Genomic DNA, 19,567 nt, shown 5'->3' on the forward strand with positions numbered 1-19,567 from the left:
TTCCCCCAGGAGATGCCTTCAGCCCTGACAGGTCTTTGGGATGAGGTAAGCAGAGATTCAGTCAGCATCACCTGAGATGCTGCCACTAAACCTGCCCGTGAACACTCAGCCGTGCAAAGCCAGCAGGGGTTAAACCATCAGCCAGCATGAGCTGCCTTGGCCTGTCACCAAACCCCTCTGAATCACTGGATTTTCCTGTTAATTTATTCCTTTCTGATCACTAGAGCTCACAGCCAGCTATGTCATAAAAACCCTGACCCAGACATGCAACAGCTTCTCTGACTTCCCACACTTCTGCACTTCTCCCCCAGCAGGGCTGACCAGGGTCCCTCCCGTGCTTCTCTCGGCTGTTTAATCCCATTTTATTGTATCTTCCTTGCTGAGAGATTGACGTGGCCCTGCCTTGTTTCCCCATCGATTCACACGTGTAGGCACAGCCTCGGGGGATTGCAAGAGCCCGAGCAACCCAGCCCAACTGCTTGAAAACAAAGAGGGGCATTTGCATTTTCGGATAATCAGGGTCACTTCCCTATTTTTACAGTACAGGAGGTGAAGGAATGGAGCTGATCGTGTTGTCCCGTGGTATTTCCCCACAGATTCAGGGCAATCTCAGAGTTTACCCTATTTCTTGTAAAATCCAGACCCTACCAGTGCTCTGGGTCCATGAGCACCATCCCACTGATGGCATCTGGAGTCCAGCTGGATTCCTCAGCCTCCCCCAGGAACCAGTCAGATCTACCAGCAAAGGCAAATGAGGAATAAATCCTTGTCTGGGTGGTCTCTGAGGATGGTACTGGTGACATTTGCTGAGCAAATCCCCCGGGGCAGTTTTTGGTGAGGTGTTAATGGCCCTCGTGGGAAGAGCCAAGGTATTGACATCAATGAGGTGTTGAAATTCCCACTGGGATAAGTCTGTGAGCCCAGATACTCCTGCACCTTGAATTGGTGAAGGGCTTTAGGAAGAAGCTGCTCTCCAGAAGCTGCAGCAGCATTCCAGGTGCGAACTGATCCTTTCCTATCAGGAAACCCACGGAGTGAGCTGTGTGATCAGCCTGGAGGAGAGGCAGGCTGTACAAACACAGGATGGCAGGAATTGGTTTTCACCCAGCTCTGATGGATAAAGCCCCAGTATCATTTATTCCATCTTGCCTCGATTAGCTTTTCTTATCACACGAGGAATCATTATCTTAATGGCTGCTATAATGACATCAGGCTGCAGCAGCAGACTTGATAAATAGACTCCAGAAGGTCGGGTTAGCTCAGCGTGTGTAGGTAGATGTTGTGGTTGTCTGGGGAACATCAGGACATGAGATGACTGTTTCCTCCTGCATTTCTCAAACTGCAGCCAGCCCTCTCCCTCCTGAACTGAGAAGGGAGGCTCATGGTTAGAAAAGGGAGCTAAGGCATGTTCACCATCCTTGGGAATGGCAGGGCCTGGAGAGAAATACTGGCTGTGTGAAGAGCTGGGCACCACTGAAATTCCTCTGGACTTGGGCAAGTACAGCAAAGTGAGAGTTGGGTGATTCAGCAGGGAGGTGTAAAGGAGGAAATCCAGCTGGTCAGGACTGCCTGCGGAGGCAGAGGGTTCCTGTTCCCAGCTCCATCCTCACCTTGGGGACAGCCAGCTCCAGACACATCGTCCTTTGCCAGCCCTGCACGTGGCCCAGGCAGTGGTGGGCAGTGCTTTGAGATCCTCTGTTGAAATGTGCTGAAGAGGGCAAAGGGCTTGATCCACCCAGCCAGTCCTGCTCTTTTCTTTAACTTAAACCCGTTGCTGTGACAGGAGTAATTAACATTTTAGTTTAATTATACATACAACAATTAGTGCTCTGGAGGTGTGTCCGTGGCTTCCCCGCGTGTGGAGTACGGCATTCAGGAGGAAACTGAATTTGTGGGGTTTTTGAGCGTTTCCTGGAAGATGCAAGTTGCTGTTGAGCTCTGAGGGAGCTGGAAGGGTCCTTAGGCAGCACTGGCCAGGGCAGAACTGCCAGCAGGGGTGGCGATGTCACTGTCCCCTCCCCAGCTCTGGCTCATGAGCAGCATGGGACTGGACAGCAGGGTGGGGGCAAAGCCTGGGAAACAGCTGCTGATGAAAGGATAAGCTGAAATCTAGGTGGAGGACGGAGTAAAGAGCGTGTAAGGCAAGTTTCCATGGTTGTGTGGAGGAGATGTGCGTGTTCTCTGTGTCTGTGTCGTGTGAGCCCGGGGAGGGGCATTGTCCTGCTGGATGATCTGTCTGCACGAGTCCCTGTGGATTGCCTGTGGGTTACCAGCATGCTTCACGTGCTGCTCAAGTCGTGTTGTAACCTCAAAGAGAAGAGGCACTTTGGAAAAAAAACCAAAAATCCCCCCAACCTAGAAGGGAAAAACGAGACAGTTTTAAATCTTTTTAATTGTTTCCTTCTGAGCTGAGAAATCCAAAAGGCTCCAAGTGACGTTGCCTGGTGCTATAAAAAGACATGATTTCAAGTGACAGCACAGCATCTCTCACCAGTTTTGTCTAGCCAAATTATGAATCTGGGAATTTTCTTGTTCTCGTGAGCAGCTCTCCCAGCCCCGCCCTGTGAGCGATCCCTCCGTGCAGCTGCAGCCGCGCTGCAGAATGAGGCACAAACCAGCAGAAGGAGCTCCAGCTCTGCCCGTGGGGTGGAGTTGGCCGCTGTGCCTGGAAATCGTTCCTTACCCACTGATTCTTCCCTTTGTGCTTTGAATTCCGCTCGCCACGCTGCCCAAAATTGCCTTGGAAAAGAGCTTTGCCCATTTCTTTCTGGTGAATTGCAGTGGAGTTATGGCTTTGCATATTAAAAAAATGTCCCTCAAGAGACAATTTTGCACGATGGCCCCAAGTTCTGATGAGGGAACAAACCATTTCAGAGCAGAACAGAAAAATACCTGCCTGCCAGACATTTCCCAGAATTGCTTTTTCTTAGGATTCGAAGATGTGCACATTACTTGCCCTCCCAGTTTCTGTTTTCCAGAACGTGGGTGTGTCCAAAAAAACTAGAGAAGTCATTCTTGGGGCACCTGAGGCTATGGCAAAGTGCTGTCTCACAGTTCCACAAGGAATGACCAGAGCACAGTGGTTGTATGTGCATGTCCCACACACGGCGAGGGTGCATGTCCTTGAGATCCACAGGTTTGATCCTTCAGGCCATTGGAGGAACAAGAGAAATGTGAAACCTTCAGCTGCTTATGCCAGTAGAACCAGCCAGGAGCTTTTGGCATTCCTCCAGCCCAGATGTTGATGCCAGTAGCTCAGATCACAGGGCCACACATTCACCTGTGTGAAGAGCTGCTTTCCTGAGGGAGGGGGCAGGCTGTGCATGGGTGTGTTTTAAGCAAGGACAGACATTTTTCAGGAGTTTTGGGAAAGAACTGAATGGGGTTTAGAAGTGATCTGGCCAGGGGAGTCTGCCCTTTTCCCTTCTGGAAAAGACAGAGTATGGGTTCCATTCCTTGCAGTAACTCCATCACTGTCAGTGGACATCAGCCAGACTGTCCTTTTTCTACTTCTTCAGCTTTCCAAGTGCACAGCATTTTGCTGATCCAGGAGACTTCCTAGCATTTTGTATCATCATTAAAATACATTAGTTGACCCTCCTCAAACTGGTTTACAGGCCCAGCCACAGGATGCCAAAGCCATGGGGCCATGTCACTAAAGCAAGGTGGCTTCAAGGACTTCCAAAGCTAAAAACAATTTCCGTGTTCCCCCCCAGTAGCAGCTTTAAATTGACAGCTCTGCTGTTGCAGAACATGAGCAATTTTAGTGGCACAAGGGCTGTTTGAGGTAATTTGTGGTCAGTCTGAGAGCCAAAGCAGATTTATTTCCCAACTCTAGCCATGTAAGGGACCTGTAACAGATCCTAACAGTCCCACAGATCCTAAAATCCCTTACCAGTCTCTGCTGGGAAAATTGGCCTCCAGGAGAAGGTTGACTCTCCTGGATGGGCTCAGGGCTGGAGTTTGTCCTCTGCAGTTGGTCTCACTGGCCACACACTGGCCAGCCTGGAGCAGGACAGTGCCAGGAGAAGGGATGGTGAGAGGTGGGCAGAGAGGAGCTCAGTGCCCTGCCCTTGTGCGTTTCAGTCACACAGTGGTTGCAATTCAAACTATTCCTTGGAGTTCTGTACCAAGGAGGGTGGTGCAGAATTTGTGTCAGGTTTCCTGCAGCTGCCTCTGCCCAGGTGTGACCCCAGCACAGCTCTGGGGCTGCCCTCAGCTCTGCAGCTGGCAGACAGGACTTGGGAAGACAGAGTAGAGAAGTCCTTGATGAGTAACTATTCCCGCATACAGGTACAGATGCAGAACATCTCCAGGTCGGCCTTTCCAAGTAAGTTTGAACTGCTAATTGTGATGAATTCAGTAAAGGTTAATGAGTGTGAATCGCAGAGCGGTTTTTGCCCACTGTGAGGAATGATCTTGGTTATTCTCTACAGTGGACAGAGAGCTGCACAAAAGACAGTAAAGAAGGAGAAATCAGTTAGATGTACTCAAGACATCTCCGTTTGGTCTGAACCCTTTGAGCATTTTCACCCTCCATCGGTGAATTCCATAGCAGGGAGAAGCGAATCCATTCTCTTCCCTAAAGACACGGGGGCCTTAGCTCCTAGCCCAGAGAGGCCCTGCCTGCCCAGCAGCACCTGGCCCAGCTGTGTGGTGAGCTCTGTGGGTGCCCTCGTGAGGCTTTCCCTGTGTGTCAGTGCCCGTCGTGTGCCGCCGTCCGTGCCCGGCCAGCGCTGGTGTGTCTGTGTGTGGTAGGAGCCGCATTGCTGTGCACACCTTGCTCTGGTACCTGGGCGCTAATCACCGTATTTTGCCTTCTCCAGCACCTTCCCAGCCGAGGATCTCAAAGTGTTTTACAAACATTAATTAATTTAGCTTCACAACCCTCCTGTGAGGTAGGTGGGGGATGCCATCCCGCTGTCCAGATGAGGACACTGAGCTGCTTGGGGACAGTGGCCTCGCTGCTGTGGTTAAAGCCCGGGGAGGCGACGGCCCCCTCCTGCAGAAGGAAGAGCAGTTCTCCATGATCCAGAGATGGCCAGAGCTTACAGCAAGCTGCTCCACAGCCCTGCTCCTCTCTCCTTCCTGGAGTCATGGTTTCCAGCTGGCCCCGCTGCCCCGAGGCTGAAGGAGGGGTTGTCTTTGTGGGGAAGGACATCCAGGCTGTGTCACTGTGCCCCGTAGGCTGCGCTTTGGTGGTGACACACATTCCTTGTGTTCCACTTCAGTCACCCTTTACTCACCATCCTCTACAACAGGATGCTGAAGCCCCCTCATTCCATGGGAAAGCTGTAAGGGCAGCATCCCCTCTCCCCGTTCCTGCACAGGAGCTGTGCCTCACCTGTGTGGAAATTGAACATCTCAACCCTAAAAGCGTAGCCTTGCCAGTCCATCCATTGCTCCCAGTTTGGATTGAGCAGAATCAGCCTTTTCTGCGTTGTGTGCAGCTGCTTTTGGGCTGAAACCAGACTGGGGAATTGAGAACAAACCCTATGGAAAAGTCCTAAACTGTTCTAAAGAACGAGTTGCCCTCTGTGTCGGTGCATCCTTGCAGGGTAGGGCTTCTTCCACAGCAGCTCTGCTCCGTTCTGTGCGGGAACCGGAGCGGGGTGGTGCTCGGGGTCGTGCTCGGGGCTGGTCAGCGGGGCATGTCGGGGCAAGGCCGTTCTCCAGGGAGAGCTGGGAGGGAGGGTGAGCAGGAGCTCGGAACAGGAGTTGTTAAATGGGAGCAGGATCAGTTGGCCTCGTGGGGCAGGGCCTGGCCCGGCTCTTCTGCCTCACACAGGACTTTTCCATGAGGGCGGGCAGAGCTCTGCCCAACAAAAGTAATGGATCCTGTCCCAGCCTTGGAGCTTTGGCTTAGGGAGGCAGCCTCAGAGCCGAGAGGTCAGGCAGGCACCGAGATCGGAGATTGGCCAGGCCTGGCACGTCCTGGCGTGTGGGACCAGTTAAGGAGTGATAAGGAGCGATGAGGAGTGATAAGGAGCGATAAGGAGTGATAAGGAGCAGTAGCATGACGAAGAACGACTATTGACCCGATTGCTCTTTGACTGATCTGTTTCTTTTTCCCCCCAATCATCGATGCAGGTGTGAGCTACTCCAAGTCGGTTCCTCCAGCCTACCCACCACCCCAGGATCCATTAAATCAGGGACAATACATGGTGACAGATGGCATATCCCAGTCCCAGGTCTTCGAGTTCACCGAACCCAGACGCAGCCAGGCACCATTCTGGCAAAACTTCAGCAGGTTAACACCATTCAAAAAATAATACCTAGAGAGATGGAGAATTTTAACTTAAAAGAACTAAAATTTAAAAAATAAAAATAAATAAAATTATATTTATAGATGGACCTTTTTTCGGAGAAGCACTGTTGCAACTAAATATATATACATATATATATGTATACACACATTTTAAAAATAATAATATATATACATATATGTATATATATAGAAGGACCAAAAACTTTTTTTTGTTGTTTTTGGGAAGTAATCTGCTACTAGATACTAGGAAGCACCAATGATTTCTAACCATGTGACCTGTTTTATTTTATTTTACTCCATTGGTCGGACATCTCTTTTTGTTGGTTTTTTTTTCCTGTTTTCCTTCATTCCCATCCGAGTCGTCATTGGCATCCCAGAATGCTTTCTCGCTTGTGTGACTCCGTCATGGAACTTCCTCATGGACTACATTGGTGTATATTTTCTTTGATTTTATTTATGGGGGGGTGTTGTTTGTTTTTTGGAGTGCTGGGAGGTCTCTGCTCCCTGTCCCTCCCTCTCTGTCCCTCCCTGGCTGTCCCCGGTCCCCAGCCCGGGGCGCTGTCCCCGTCCTGCATCCCCCGGTCTGACTCGTGCCTGTCTGGATGTGCTCCCTGTGCTCCCGCTCTGCTGTGCAGTATTTCTCTGGCTTTAACTGTTCTCTGTGGGCAGGTGAAACCCAGCAGAAGGGCAAGCAGCTATTTAGGAAGTGAGGGATGGGTTTTCCTCAGTTCATCTTTTGCGTTTTTTTAAGCACTTTTCTTTTTCTCAATTCGGTGTGATTTGTTCACACTGAGAGTAAGACGGAGAAAAGAGAATCAGAGGCTTTTCTTCTTTTTGCTTTGTTTCTGTGGGCTTAACTTTGATTTATTTTCTTTTCAAGCTGAGACACTTGAAAAGCCCACTCCTATCTTTGTTTTCCATGCAAAGATAAAAGCTTAAATCCAATGGCTTCATGCCTCCATTGCAGAGAGGAAAATTGGCTCCAAGGCTCCGACAAGCGGCCAGTTTTCTGTCTTCAGGAACTAAGGTCCCATCCTTTGGCCACACTCAGCCTGCACAGCAGCACCTAACGAAGCACTAATTGCCATTTGCAGGAGCAGTGACCCCAAAAGTGAGGCCCGTGGCTGCTCTCAGTGCTCACCCCATGCCGGGTCCCCCCAAGCTCTGCCCCTTAGCGGAAGGATCCTCGCCCCAGCCCTGGGAGTACCCACCTGAGGTTGAACCCGAGCTGCAGAGGAGCTGAGAGCTCCTTGCAGCAGCTGTGGGTGTGCCTGGGCAGTGTGGCCGTGCTTCTGTGCCCAGTCCCAGCTGGTGCTGGTCCAGTCAGGCCCATCTGTGTCCCCTGGAGGGGTCAGCACAGTGGGTCTGTGCCGATGGACCAGCCCAAGCCTCCAGGTCTCTTTCTCTCTCTTTTTCTCCCTCTGGAGATTCACAGCTCTATTTTTAAAGACCCTTCCTACAATTTCAGCCTTAAGTACATTTGTTTGTAAGTGCAGGAGCTTATGGTTAAGCTTGTAAAACAGACCATTTTCGTGAGGAGGATTTTTTTTTCCTAGGGCAAATGAGACTGTTTAACCAGATTTAGAAGATGAACTTGAAATCTTTGCAGAGCTATTCTGCAAGCTCCTTTGAAAATGTGGGATGAAGTGATTGATCAGGGTATTTGTCATTTTCTTTGGAATCTGATCCACCACATAAGCACCCCAGGACAAAAAGCGTGGAGATACAGGTTTTTTTGTTGGGTTTGTTTTTTTTTTTTTTGCCCCCAAGAAATCCAAGTGAATGGGAAGAGCAGAGAGTGTGATTTCATTGTTTCCATGGAGCCTGTTTTATTTTCAGGGCATGTCACAAGGGTGGCATTATTTTTATTTAAATCCAAAAATAATCTCTCTTATACTTTTGAATAATCTAGAAACTATCAATAACCAGCAAAGCCAGATTAGTGTTTTGGAGAGGAGGAGTGGCCCCTCTGTGACAGGCAGCCGGCAAACACCAGGAATCCCAAATAGGAAGCAACCCAATTTTATATCCGAAATTATTTTTATGCTCTTTTGTATCTTTGCATTTTTATGGCTAGATTTTAATGTGGGATACATAGCAAATATTGTTTTGTTTCTTTAACAGAGTGGGTATTTAAAGCAGTGCATGAGATGGGTTCTCGTCAGTTAACTGAAATGTTTTACTATTTCTGAATGGCTGGAGAGAGGCAGAGAGAGAGAGAGAGAAAGAAAGAGATTCCAAAATGTTGTCAACATGATGAAAATTTCACTTACTCCTTTTGCCTTTTTAATTGCTTAGGGGAAAAAAAAAAAAAAAACAACCAACCAAGTAACAAGCACATTAGTTAAGCCTGTTCATTTACTGTTTTGTGCCTCAGAGAGTGAGAATGAGACATCCATAATTTTTATGAGAAGATGCTTCCTAAGTATTCAGCACTAGGAAAAAGAAACACCACCGCCACACCATTATTTGCATCATAAATCAAGATCTGACAAGGCCACTTGTTGGACTCGCAGCTTCTTTGTTAAGTGGGAAGCCCGCCCGGGCAGCGCCGCTCGCGCTGGCGCTGGCACAGCGGCCGCAGGGACGAGGGGCTTGGCTCTCGGGCCTTCAAGAAAGCTCTTCCCCTCCATAAATTGCCAAGGTGCTGCAGGAGATGGAGCATTGGCACAAAGAAGAACCAGCACTGGGTCCCACTTGAGCACCTGCTGTGGCTGTCCCAGCAGGGAGCAGGGCTGGAGCGTGTGTGTGACAGCGCTGGGAGCAGCGCCCATGCAGACGGGGGTGACTTGACTGAGCATCTGGTACAGACTTTTCATTCCAATGCCAGACAGGAGGAACCCACTTCCCATTCCATATGCAGAAACAAGAGAGTTGTAACAAACTTACATGTTTACGGTATTTCTCTGGCTGAATCTATATATATATATATATATAAAAAAAAAATAAAAAAGAAACCCTCTTCCCTAGGTAAATGACATGCATTACCCTTAACCTAGACACTAGAACAGAGGATCTAAATTCAAGACTTTCGCCTCCCCACCCTCTCCAAAAAGTCAAACAAGAACCAACCTAGGTGCATCTAACAGTTGTAAATAGAAAATACTACATAGAGAAATATATTTGAAATTTGTTTCAGTTTCTGGATGGGCACCAGCCGTCCATTGCAATGTTATTGATAGTACACTGTGGTGCTTTGGGTTTCTGGTTTTGTTCTCTTTATGCTCTGTCATCTTTTCATTGCAGCTACATTTCAGGGAACATGTATATTTAGTAGCTATTGTAAGTTCTGCATGGCATCACCAAGCTTATTTTTCCTTAAGAAGAAAAGAAGAGTCTGTAGGAGCTTAAAGGCACTATGACGACAGGGACTTGTAGCAGAGAATTTAAAAAAAAAAAAAAAAAGGTTTTTAAAATTCTAGTTTGAAGCCAAATACTGATATTTTAGTGCTTTTGGGGTTTTAACAGTAAGAGCAAAAAAAGAAAAAAAAAAAGAAAAAAAGGATTTTGGTAACCCAGCTGATCCGCACTTGCCAGTTTTATTATTTTGTTTATATTGGACTGTTTGACCCTGTCAAACAAGTGTCAAAGTTGTGTGTATAAAACAAAAAAAGTGTTTAAAAAAGTGTTGTAAAGACACTGAGCCTTATGAAAATATTTATGGAATTAAATAAAAAGAAGTGAAAAGGCATCTGAAGGCATTTTAAATCATTTTCCTCAGAGTGGGGTCACCCTTCTCCCAAGGCTGAGCATGGGTGGGCTGAGCTCTGGTGGCCACCGAGACAGCCGTGTGCCACCAAAAAGTAGCATTGTCCTGGAAAAACCCCCTGCCCTTGCTCTGTGCCCTCCCTCTGAACCGAGGGAATTGATGAGGACAGAACCCCCGGCAGGGGCTGCTCGGAGTGCAGCTCGGATCAAACACGGGCTTAAATCCGTTCTGTCCCTGCTTTGCCCAGCCCCCAGGGGACAGACAGACATCCAGGAGGGCTGCGAGCAGCTGTGGGCAGCCCAGGTGTGCTGTGAGCATCCCTGGAGTGCTGTGTGCAGCCCAGGTGTGCTGTGAGCAGCTGTGAGCATCCCAGGTGTGCTGTCAGCAGCCCAGGTGTGCTGTCAGCAGCCCAGGTGTGCTGTCAGCATTCCAGGTGTGCTGTCAGCAGCCCAGGTGTGCTGTCAGCATCCCAGATGTGCTGTGAGCAGCTGTGAGCATCCCAGGAGTGCTGTCAGCATCCCAGGAGTGCTGTCAGCATCCCAGGTGTGCTGTGGGCATCCCAGGTGTGCTGTCAGCATCTCAGGAGTGCTGTCAGCATCCCAGGTGTGCTGTGAGCATCCCAGGTGTGCTGTCAGCATCCCAGGAGTGCTGTCAGCATTCCAGGTGTGCTGTGGGCAGCCCAGGAGCAGCTCGGAGCCTGTGGAACAGAGCAGGGTGGGTTCTGAGGGGAGGGAGCCCGGCCACACCCGGCCTTGATGCAGAGGGTCCTGTCCCGGGACAAGGAACGGGGTTTATCCCTGAAAAGCCAGGTGCTCTCTGCAACCCCAGTGGCATTTCCCAGGTAAGGCAGGTGAGGTGTGTATTTCTAGACAGCCTAAAAATGCGATTATAACCAGGAGAAGGGGGTTGGGAGCGGTGCTCGTTGTGCCTCAGGCCCAGGGCCCGGGTGCTGGAAACAATCCCGGCCAGATCGCTCCTTCTTCAGGGAGGGCTTTCCTCCCGTCCCGCTCTGCCCTGGGCTCCCTGCCGGGGAGAGGAGTGCCCAGGGCTCTATCACACATCCCGCACGGGTGAGGGAAGCAGTCAGGGCAGTAAAACCCCACGCAGCCCAAGGAAACTCTGCTCTGAGAGAATGAGGGAGGAGAGAGGCAAAGCCGGCCAAGGCTCCTGCGGAGCCGCGCTTTGAGCAGCTTCAGCAGCAGCCTCGCCCAGACCTCGAACATCCCAGCTTCACATCTGCCTCCTGCTTCAGCACCGCCCCCAGCCGAGCTTTTGTCTCTTGCTTGCCTTGCTTGCAGTGGAGAGGACGCTGGGGCTGTGCTGGGGTCGCCTCTCGCAGGGATGCTGTTTCCCTCTGGGTCTACCTGGGCGGAGGAGGGAACAGCAGGGCCAGCACACCCAGACTGCGGCTCCGTGTCACGCCTGCCCTGCCCTCGGAGAGCCCCTGTGCTGCCACCCCGCTGTGGGGCCGGCCAGCAGAGTCCGCGCTCCGCAGGTTTGAGCAGGAGCTGTGGGGAAGGACGGGAGCGCCGGACCCGCTGGGGATGGACGGGCAGGGCACCAGAGCAGGAGCGCAGGCACCCGGCTCTGGGTGTGCTCCGGCACGGGAGCACCTCCGAGGCTCCAGAGGAGCCCTTCCCAGCCCTGCAGCCCGCTCCCAGCCCTCAGCCCGCTCCCAGCCCGCTCCCAGCCCTTCCCAGCCCGCTCCCAGCCCTTCCCAGCCCTCAGCCCGTTCCCAGCCCTCAGCCCTTCCCAGCCCTCAGCCCGTTCCCAGCCCTCAGCCCTTCCCAGCCCTCAGCCCGCTCCCAGCCTTCAGCCCGCTCCCAGCCCTCAGCCCGCTCCCAGCCCTCAGCCCGCTCCCAGCCCGCTCCCAGCCCTCAGCCCGCTCCCAGCCCGCTCCCAGCCCTCAGCCCGCTCCCAGCCCGCTCCCAGCCCGGTTTGCCTCTCCACGGCCGGGAACGCTGCTGCCGCCTGTAGCTGATGGCCAAATTCCGTGTGATCTGTTTGGTTTCAGCTTTTCCAGCCAGCCAGCATTCAGCTACTCCGAAGTTTGCTTGCATAAAACAAAAAGCAAAACTAAAGAAACCCATTTCGACCCCTCTTCTCTTGTGGGGAGGCTGGGGTGTGTTGCAGGGGGACAGCCCCGGGTGTGTCTGTGCCTCACCTGGAGCGCAGGAACTTGTGTAGAGCTGGGAACAGCCAGGGGCAGGGTGGGCCTGGCTCCTCCTGGAGTGAGTGATGTGTTTGTGAGAATTTGGGAAGGGCTCTATGGCCAAACCAGCTCTGGGTTATCCCCTTGTGTGTCTGTGGTGTTACAGAGCAGCTTTTGCTTTTTAAGGAATGAGATTTTCAATCTGAGTGATGCTGCAGGGATTACGCACCCAAATCCACCCCAAACAATCCATTTCCTTCTTACTCTGGAGCTAAGAAGCAGCACTGGGTTCTGCACTAAGTGCAGCAGCAGGGCAGCATCCCAAAGCATGTAATGCACCATCTGTGCTGGTTTATAAGGAAAACTGAAATTGCATGTGCTGGGGAGATGGAATGGGAATAAGTGGCATTTTCAGAGTGTTTCCAAGCCCTGTCCACCAAGGGTTCCACAGTCAGCTTCTAAGGAAGGACAGGAGCTGTTAAATACAAATATAATCCCCAAAGCTGCAGGTACAAATTTTAAAACTGTCTTTATGTGTCTGCACCTCCCACCTTTGCTACGGGAAAGAGACAGAAGGTATTTCTGAAATGCTTTTAATGTTCACATCCTTTTTTCTTCCAGCTCTCTCCAGGCAAAATTCATCCTGGTGAAGATTTGCACCTTCTCCTGTCAGAGCCACAGGAGTTTGTCACCTCTTGGAGGTTTGACAGATCTCTGTGCTCAGCCCTTTCCCTGGCTGGAAATGGCTCAGAAGTTTTCCCCGTTTCAAGAGCCCCTCAGGGCACATCCCCAAATTTCCTTCCAGCCCCTCCCTGTCCAAAGCCAGGGTGGCCTGTGTGTCGTCTGAGGACACAGAGCACTTTCCTCTTCTCCTGATACCAACAAAACAAGACAGGCAGCACTGGGGAGGATTTATTTTCCATTCAGGAGAACGTGGTAAAGGTGCCCCCCCTTGCAGGAACACGTGTCTCATAAAGAAATCACCAGTGCTGCAAGCAGTGCCTGGTCTGGGGCACCTGTCACCTGTGACACTGTGACACTGCTGTGACACTGTGACACTGCTGGCTGTCACTGCTCCCAGCTGGGGGGAGCTGGGAATGACACTGGGGGGAGAGGAGGGGGAACACAGAGCTGGGGACACAGGGCTGGACCCAGAGCTGGGACATACAAGGGGATGGACACAGAGCTGGGGACACACAAGAGGATGGACACAGAGCTGGACACACACAGGGCTGGACACAGAGCTGGGACACACAAGGGGATGGACACAGAGCTGGGGACACAGAGCTGGACACAGAGCTGGGGACACACACAGGACTGGACGCAGAGCTGGGACACAGAAGGGGCTGGACACAGAGCTGGGGACACAGGGCTGGACACAGCTGGGGACACACAAGAGGATGGACACAGAGCTGGACACACACAGGGCTGGACACAGGTCCTGGACAAACAGAGCTCTGGACACACAACACTCTGCACACACACAGATCCCTAACACACACCTAGAGCCTCTCTGGCTTTGTTCCTCTTTCACAGCTGGAACAGAGACACATTTTTGCCAGGATCTGGTTTTTCCACCACAAATCCTGGCACTAAATTCACTTGTAAAGGACCTCTGAGAATCAGCTCCAAGACACTCAGGGCTGCCTTCATGGCCAGCCCTGGAGCCAGTGGAGTTAACTTCAGAAGAGAAGTTTCCTTCTCTGTTTTTCATCCAGAGAAGCAATTACAGGATCTGTTGGTGTATTTGCTTCTCTTCTGAGCTCACCTTTACAAAAGCTGTACAGCTTTCATTCAGTAAATCCTCAGAGGGTGTGGATGTGCATTCAAACCTCTGCAAGGTCAGAGGAGATCAAAAAGCAGCTGGCCCTTGCCCACAGTGTGGTCTGCCCTGGGTGGAAGTGGTTTGGGACTTAAGAGGTGCCTCATCCTAAAGACAGCAGTCTTTAAGTCTGGTTTTACAGAGGCTGGGTTGATACCCTGAGCACTGCAGCAATGTGAGGGGAGCAGCAGGTTTGAACAAAGAAGTCATTTACAGGAGTCAGTCCCTGCTGCTGTGTCACAAAGTCCTTTGTCACTGCTGTTCCTCCAGCCTGGCCTCTCCAGATGAATGGTCTGGGCAGAGCTCTGCTGAGCTGCTCTGCCCAGGCTGGTTCAAAATCAATCTGGTGCTGCTGACCTGGACATTTGACAGCTTTTCCTTCATCAGTCATTCCTGTGCAGGGAGATTTGAGTCTGAGGAATGGCAGCACATCTTGGAGTGGAATTGCTTGCCACACATTTGAGCCATCACACAAGTCCTCTGTGCTCTGTTTGGAAGATGGAGAAAGCAAAGTGCCATTTGCTCTGGTTTAACTCCTCAGCAGCCAAACTGTGCTTTTTCTGTGCCAAAAAAAAAGAGCAGCCTGACAGCACAAAGCTCAGGTGACAGGAAAGTGGGTGCTTTTTACAGAGCCTGGTTTTTACACGGCCCTAAATCAGCAAAGGACAAGACAAGCAAATTGCACTGATAGTGCAATTGTCAAAATCTCTGTCACTTGCTGCCTTATCTGTCCTAAACCAGACTGTTTGTATTCTGTGATTTATTTGAGTTGACTTGTGATTTATTTTTTGCCCTGTCTGGAGCCCAGCCCTGTGTTGGTGGCCGTGGCCAGCTGCAGAGGGCTCTGGCATCCCCAGGGGACACCCAGGTGACACAAACGCCTGGGACAGTGCCCAGGTGCCTCCCACCCCCACGGGGGGTTCATTACCAGGGTGGGGCTGTGTGCTCAGAGAACAGGGAGGGGTTTTGGCTTTTCCCTGCTCAGCACTGGGCTTTGTCCTGACTCTCTGATTCTCCTGGCTTTTCATGAAAAGGCACATTGCTGACGGGTAAAGGGGGGTAAAGGCCACACTCCCCCTGCAGCTCCGAGGGGAGATGTCCCCTCCTGCCTTAACAAAGCCTTGTCCCACAGCTTTTTCAGGGAATATGTGACCATCACTCTGCTTTCCTCAAAGTTTCACTCCCCCACAGATCCAGGGCAGCACGAGAGGAGTCCCTGGCCAGCCCTGCTGCTGCGGTGGTTTCACGCAATTCAGAGGAAATCCCGAATCTTTGGACCAGGAAAGGAGAATAGGAGCTCATACAATAAATACCCAGAACTGCTGGGAGCCAGGGGGGCCACGGCCTCTGGCTGTGCCCAGCAGGGATTGCTGCCCTTGCCCAAGGACTGAGCAGCTCCCAGAGCCCCAGCGTGCCTGCTCTGCTGCATCTCCTGCTGGAGGCACCTGCTGCTGCTGGGACAGGCGACTGTGGCACCCCAGGTTTGTACCCCAGCCCCTCCCCGGCTGCTGTGCCCTGGCTGGGCAATGCCTGGGCAGCTGGGGCAGAAGGAGAAGGATGGAGAGAAGCAGAAATGTTGGCCCAGGCCGGCGTTCCCATGCTGCCAGGTCCTGTTCCTCCTGTCTGGATGCACCATTAAAGAGTTGGATTGTGCTGCCTGCTCACAGCTGAGTGCTTTCAGCCTCCAAGGGCTCCCTGAAAGACATCCCTGGCTGGGTGGGGGTCCCAGGTGGGTTTGTGGAGCAGGGGGGTAACGACACTTCCCTGGCAAGGGGAAATGGGTGCTTGGATTCTGCCATCCCTGCACTGGGACGTGCTGACTGTGGATTCCCAGCACAGGGAAACCAGGCTGAGGTGGCAGGGGCTGAGCTCTGTCATCTCCTGCAGAAGAAATCAGAGCCCGTTCCCAGAGGCTGCTCCAGCAAAGCCCACGCTCACCCCAGAGCTCATCCCACTCCCCACACAGAGCCCCTGGGAGTGAGGGGTGGAAGCAGGGTTGGTGGGGGTGGCTGGCACTCAGGGAATGACCAGAGCCCAAAAATCCAGAGAAAACATCTCTGAGAGGGGGAGAAAACCTGCTCAGCACTGGGCTTTGTCCTGACTCTCTGATTCTCCTGGCTTTTCATAAAAAGGCACATTGGTGACAGGTAAAGGGGGGGGTAAAGGCCACACTCCTCCTGCAGCAAACACAAACCAAGGCTGATCCAAACTGCTGGAGAAATGCCAGTCTGAAGGTTTGAATTCCATCCCCCACCCCAGCTATAATTCCACTGCCATTCCCAGGAGAAATTCCAAGAGGGCAGCAGAGAAAGGGCACTGCCTTCAGTGCCAGGATTATTCATCCCTGCACCAAACCCCATCATGGTAACACAGGGGCTGTTCACTGGCATCTGCAGGGGTGCAAAGAAGAGTCTGGAAACCAAGAGAAGTGTTGTGCTGGGCTCCCTGAGTGCAAAGAGATGGTTCCAATAAATAACTGTGGCTGGGAGGGTTTCTATCCAAACCTTGTGGAGGGCATCCTTCAGGTGGAACTGAGCATGGAGAACCTGCCAGCAGAGCCACCAGCAGCTCTGTCCAGCTGTGCTTGGAGTGAGGAGGATCCAGGCTGAGGGGCTGCAAAAAGCCTTAGCAGCAAAGGCAGAATGAATGGCATGGGAACACTTGTCTAGGTAAAATATATGGAATTTTTTAAAAACTGTTCCTCTTGACTTGTGAATGAATTAAAGCTGCTCTGGAAAATCCTCATTTCTGTTCAGCTGCAGTGCTGGAGCTGGGGAGGACTGGGCTGGGCTGCCAGGCTGAGATGGCCTCAGGGACATCACTGCAGGGGCTGAGGGCTCCCAACACCAGTGTGTGCAGAGATCCCAGTGCTGCTGCAGGGGACACCTGGGGACACAGCCCAGCTGAGAGCCCCTTGGTGCCTCCTTCCCACCTGGCTGGGTGTCCCGAGGGCCACCCCAAGCTGGGAATTTGTGACAGCACAGCCCCCCTGAGGCATTTCTGGCCACATGGTCCTGCAGGGATGGACACAGAGCTGCCTCCACAGGCTCTCTGCAGCCTTTCCAAGGCCCCCAGGGCATTCAGGGGCTGGAGCAGCTCCCACCCCTGAGTTCAGGCTTCACCCACAGCTGAGCAGTGGGGCAGGAGCAGGGGGTGCCTTGGTTGGGCCTCTGAGAGCTGAGGAGCTGGGTCAGGGTTTGCTCCTGCTGGACACCCACAGATCCCCAGTTTTAATCCTGGTTTTGTTGGCTACTCCCCCTTCATCCTCAGCTCTCCAGAGCCAGTCAGGGTTTTACCCTGGGCTTCCAGGATTTCAGCCTTTCCCAGGAAACAAAGCTCCAGTCCAAGCACCACAAGGGTTTCAGTGCAGCTTCAAATCCCACCCTCCCCTAAATGCTGCAGGAAGGACAAGGCTGCTCAGGCCTGCAAGGCTGCCAGGGAAGGAGGGGATCTCAAGTGCATATTATTGAGCTAAAATGAATTCATTCAAAACAAAGTCCACATCCAGCAAAGATGCGAGGAGATGATGGCAAAGAGATGATGGCACAACAAGCCAGGAGAAAGCCCCTTTTTCCTCTTCCCTTTTCCCCTTCCCTTTTCCCTTTTCCCTTTTCCCTTTTTCCTCTTCCCCTTTCCCTTTTCCCTCTTCCCTTTTCCCTTTTCCCTCTTCCCTTTTCCCAGACTTTGTGCTGAAGCCACAGGAGGGGAGAGGTTCTGCTGCTGAGAAAGGAAAGGTTGTTGGGAAGCCAGTGTGTTATAAATGATATCCTCAGGAAAGCTGGAGTGCAGCAGAGCTCACATTAACAAGGCAGAATTAAAGAAAGGCTCCATCAGATGAGCCTTACCCATGGTTCTGCTGGCTTCTCACACAATTAAACTCTGAGCTGGGGGCTGCTCCTGTGGCCTGTTCTTTACCAAGGCTGTCCCACTCTCACCCTGCAAGGCACAGCTAAAATTAGCTGGGCAAGAATTGCACAACCCAGCCACAAATTAGCAGATCCAGAGCATGATGCTTGACATTGTCCCAAAGTCCTCAGTTCCCACTGAAAAATAAAGCTGGTCTGGAGACTTGGACTTGGCAGGAGAAGGGAAAGCTCAAAATAGATGTGGCTGCCTGCTCTGGGTACGGAGAGTGCTGGCTGGGTGGTTTAATTAGCTCCTGTTAATGAAAAGTAAATTCTGAATACTCTCCCCTCCAGATTTTCATCTTGCCAAATGTTCAGATGATGCACTTTCAGATGGTTGAACTTCTCCTAAACCCCAAACTGTTGGAAGCTCCATGGTTGCCACAACCCCAAGGTTCAGCTCAACATTCCTTCCATGCCCAGCAGGGCAGGTTGTAAAACCATGGGGACAAACCCTCCTTGGTGCCAGGACCAGGACTGCCTCCTCCTCTGTGCTCAGCCACAGAGACCCTCCCTGCAGCCCCAAGTCAGCCCCAAACTACTTCCCAAAATCAAAGGTGACATGGAGATGACCCAGACTGGTTGGAGAGTTGAGAAATGTCCAGCAAAAAATACCTGAAAAGAGCCATGAGGGGCAAATTGAGGGCATCACCCATTGCCTGGCAGTGCCTGCCCAGCCCCCTCTGCTTGCATCAGAAATAGGGAGGACAAATCCCTTCCTTTTTACTAAAGCCCATCTTCACTTAAAAAGGGAGAAAAAATAAAATGTTTTCTTTCCAAATGAGCAATCTGCACTTTTATTTTCCTCTTTCTAAGGGCAGCATTTTCCCCCCCTGGCTGTGGCTCAGAGGGAGAGCAGGGGAAGAGGGCTCTTCTCCCCCAGAGCAGCAGAGCCTTTGGCTTAAGAAATCCAGGCAAAGCTGCTGAGAAAGTGATGCCAGACACCAACCATTCCAGGGGAAACTTTGAAACCACTGCCTCTGCCTGCTGCATTGCTGGTTTGATCTCTCCACCGTCCACCTGTGCTCAAAAAAACTCCTGGAGAAAGTTCCCCAGCAAAACATCCACACCAGAGAGGACCTGTGCTGGAAATCAATACAAAAAATCAACACCACTGCAAGGGCTTGTGAGAGGAGACAACAACTCCATTTCATTTCTTTGTCCCCTTTCTCTCTCTGGCTGTGATCTCTTACAAACAGTGATGAGGGGGTTTCTGACAATAAAATAAATCCAGGCAGTTGGGCTGCTCCCTGTCCCTGGGTTCTGGGGGGGTAAAAGATTGGCTCTTTTGTTCTCCAGAGTGCTGGAAATGCAGAAAATTTGTATTTTTGATGCATGCCAAATTCAGCAGAACAGGGAAGAATTTCATTTTTGCTTTCAGGCAACGTTTGTTGTATCACTATTTCCATTTATTTGTGCAAGTGTCTTCCCTACTTCTGCCTCTGCTCAGAAAAAGCAGATAAGAGAAACTGCTTTTAGTGCCTGCAAACTAATTTTGTGAAATCAATTAGCACGTTAATGAATTGAAGAGTGTTACCATTTTCACATTTCTTCTCCTTGATAATGCCAAACAGTGGGATTGGAGGGCAAAGATTTGCACAGTTTGTTATTGCTGGGAGCTTTGCTAATTATTTTTTCCTGCATTTCTGTCCCAGGAAATGCCATCAAACCGTGGGGAGAAGGGAAAGTACCAGGCAGGGTTTGTTCCCCA

At 51.4% G+C, this 19,567-nt stretch overlaps 1 protein-coding gene across 4 annotated transcripts in view; it reads left to right on the forward strand.

The window, feature by feature from the left end:
* The window catches only part of ARHGEF9 (Cdc42 guanine nucleotide exchange factor 9), a 206,685-nt gene extending 191,133 nt beyond the window's left edge, over window positions 1-15,552 (forward strand). For 2 of the 4 annotated variants that reach the window (XM_084213198.1, XM_084213201.1), the window contains one exon: window positions 15,143-15,552. In XM_084213198.1, the coding sequence (XP_084069324.1) occupies window positions 15,143-15,342 (200 nt within the window). In that variant the 3' untranslated portion in view covers window positions 15,343-15,552. Of the gene's footprint in view, window positions 1-6,090; window positions 9,950-15,142 lie in introns of those variants that run through there. The other 2 variants (XM_084213200.1, XM_084213199.1) reach the window with 2 other exon arrangements.
* Window positions 15,553-19,567: the final 4,015 nt, after the last annotated feature.

This window comes from Fringilla coelebs (genome assembly GCF_963513975.1).
Source record: "Fringilla coelebs genome assembly, chromosome: 11".
Lineage (NCBI taxonomy): Eukaryota > Metazoa > Chordata > Aves > Passeriformes > Fringillidae > Fringilla > Fringilla coelebs.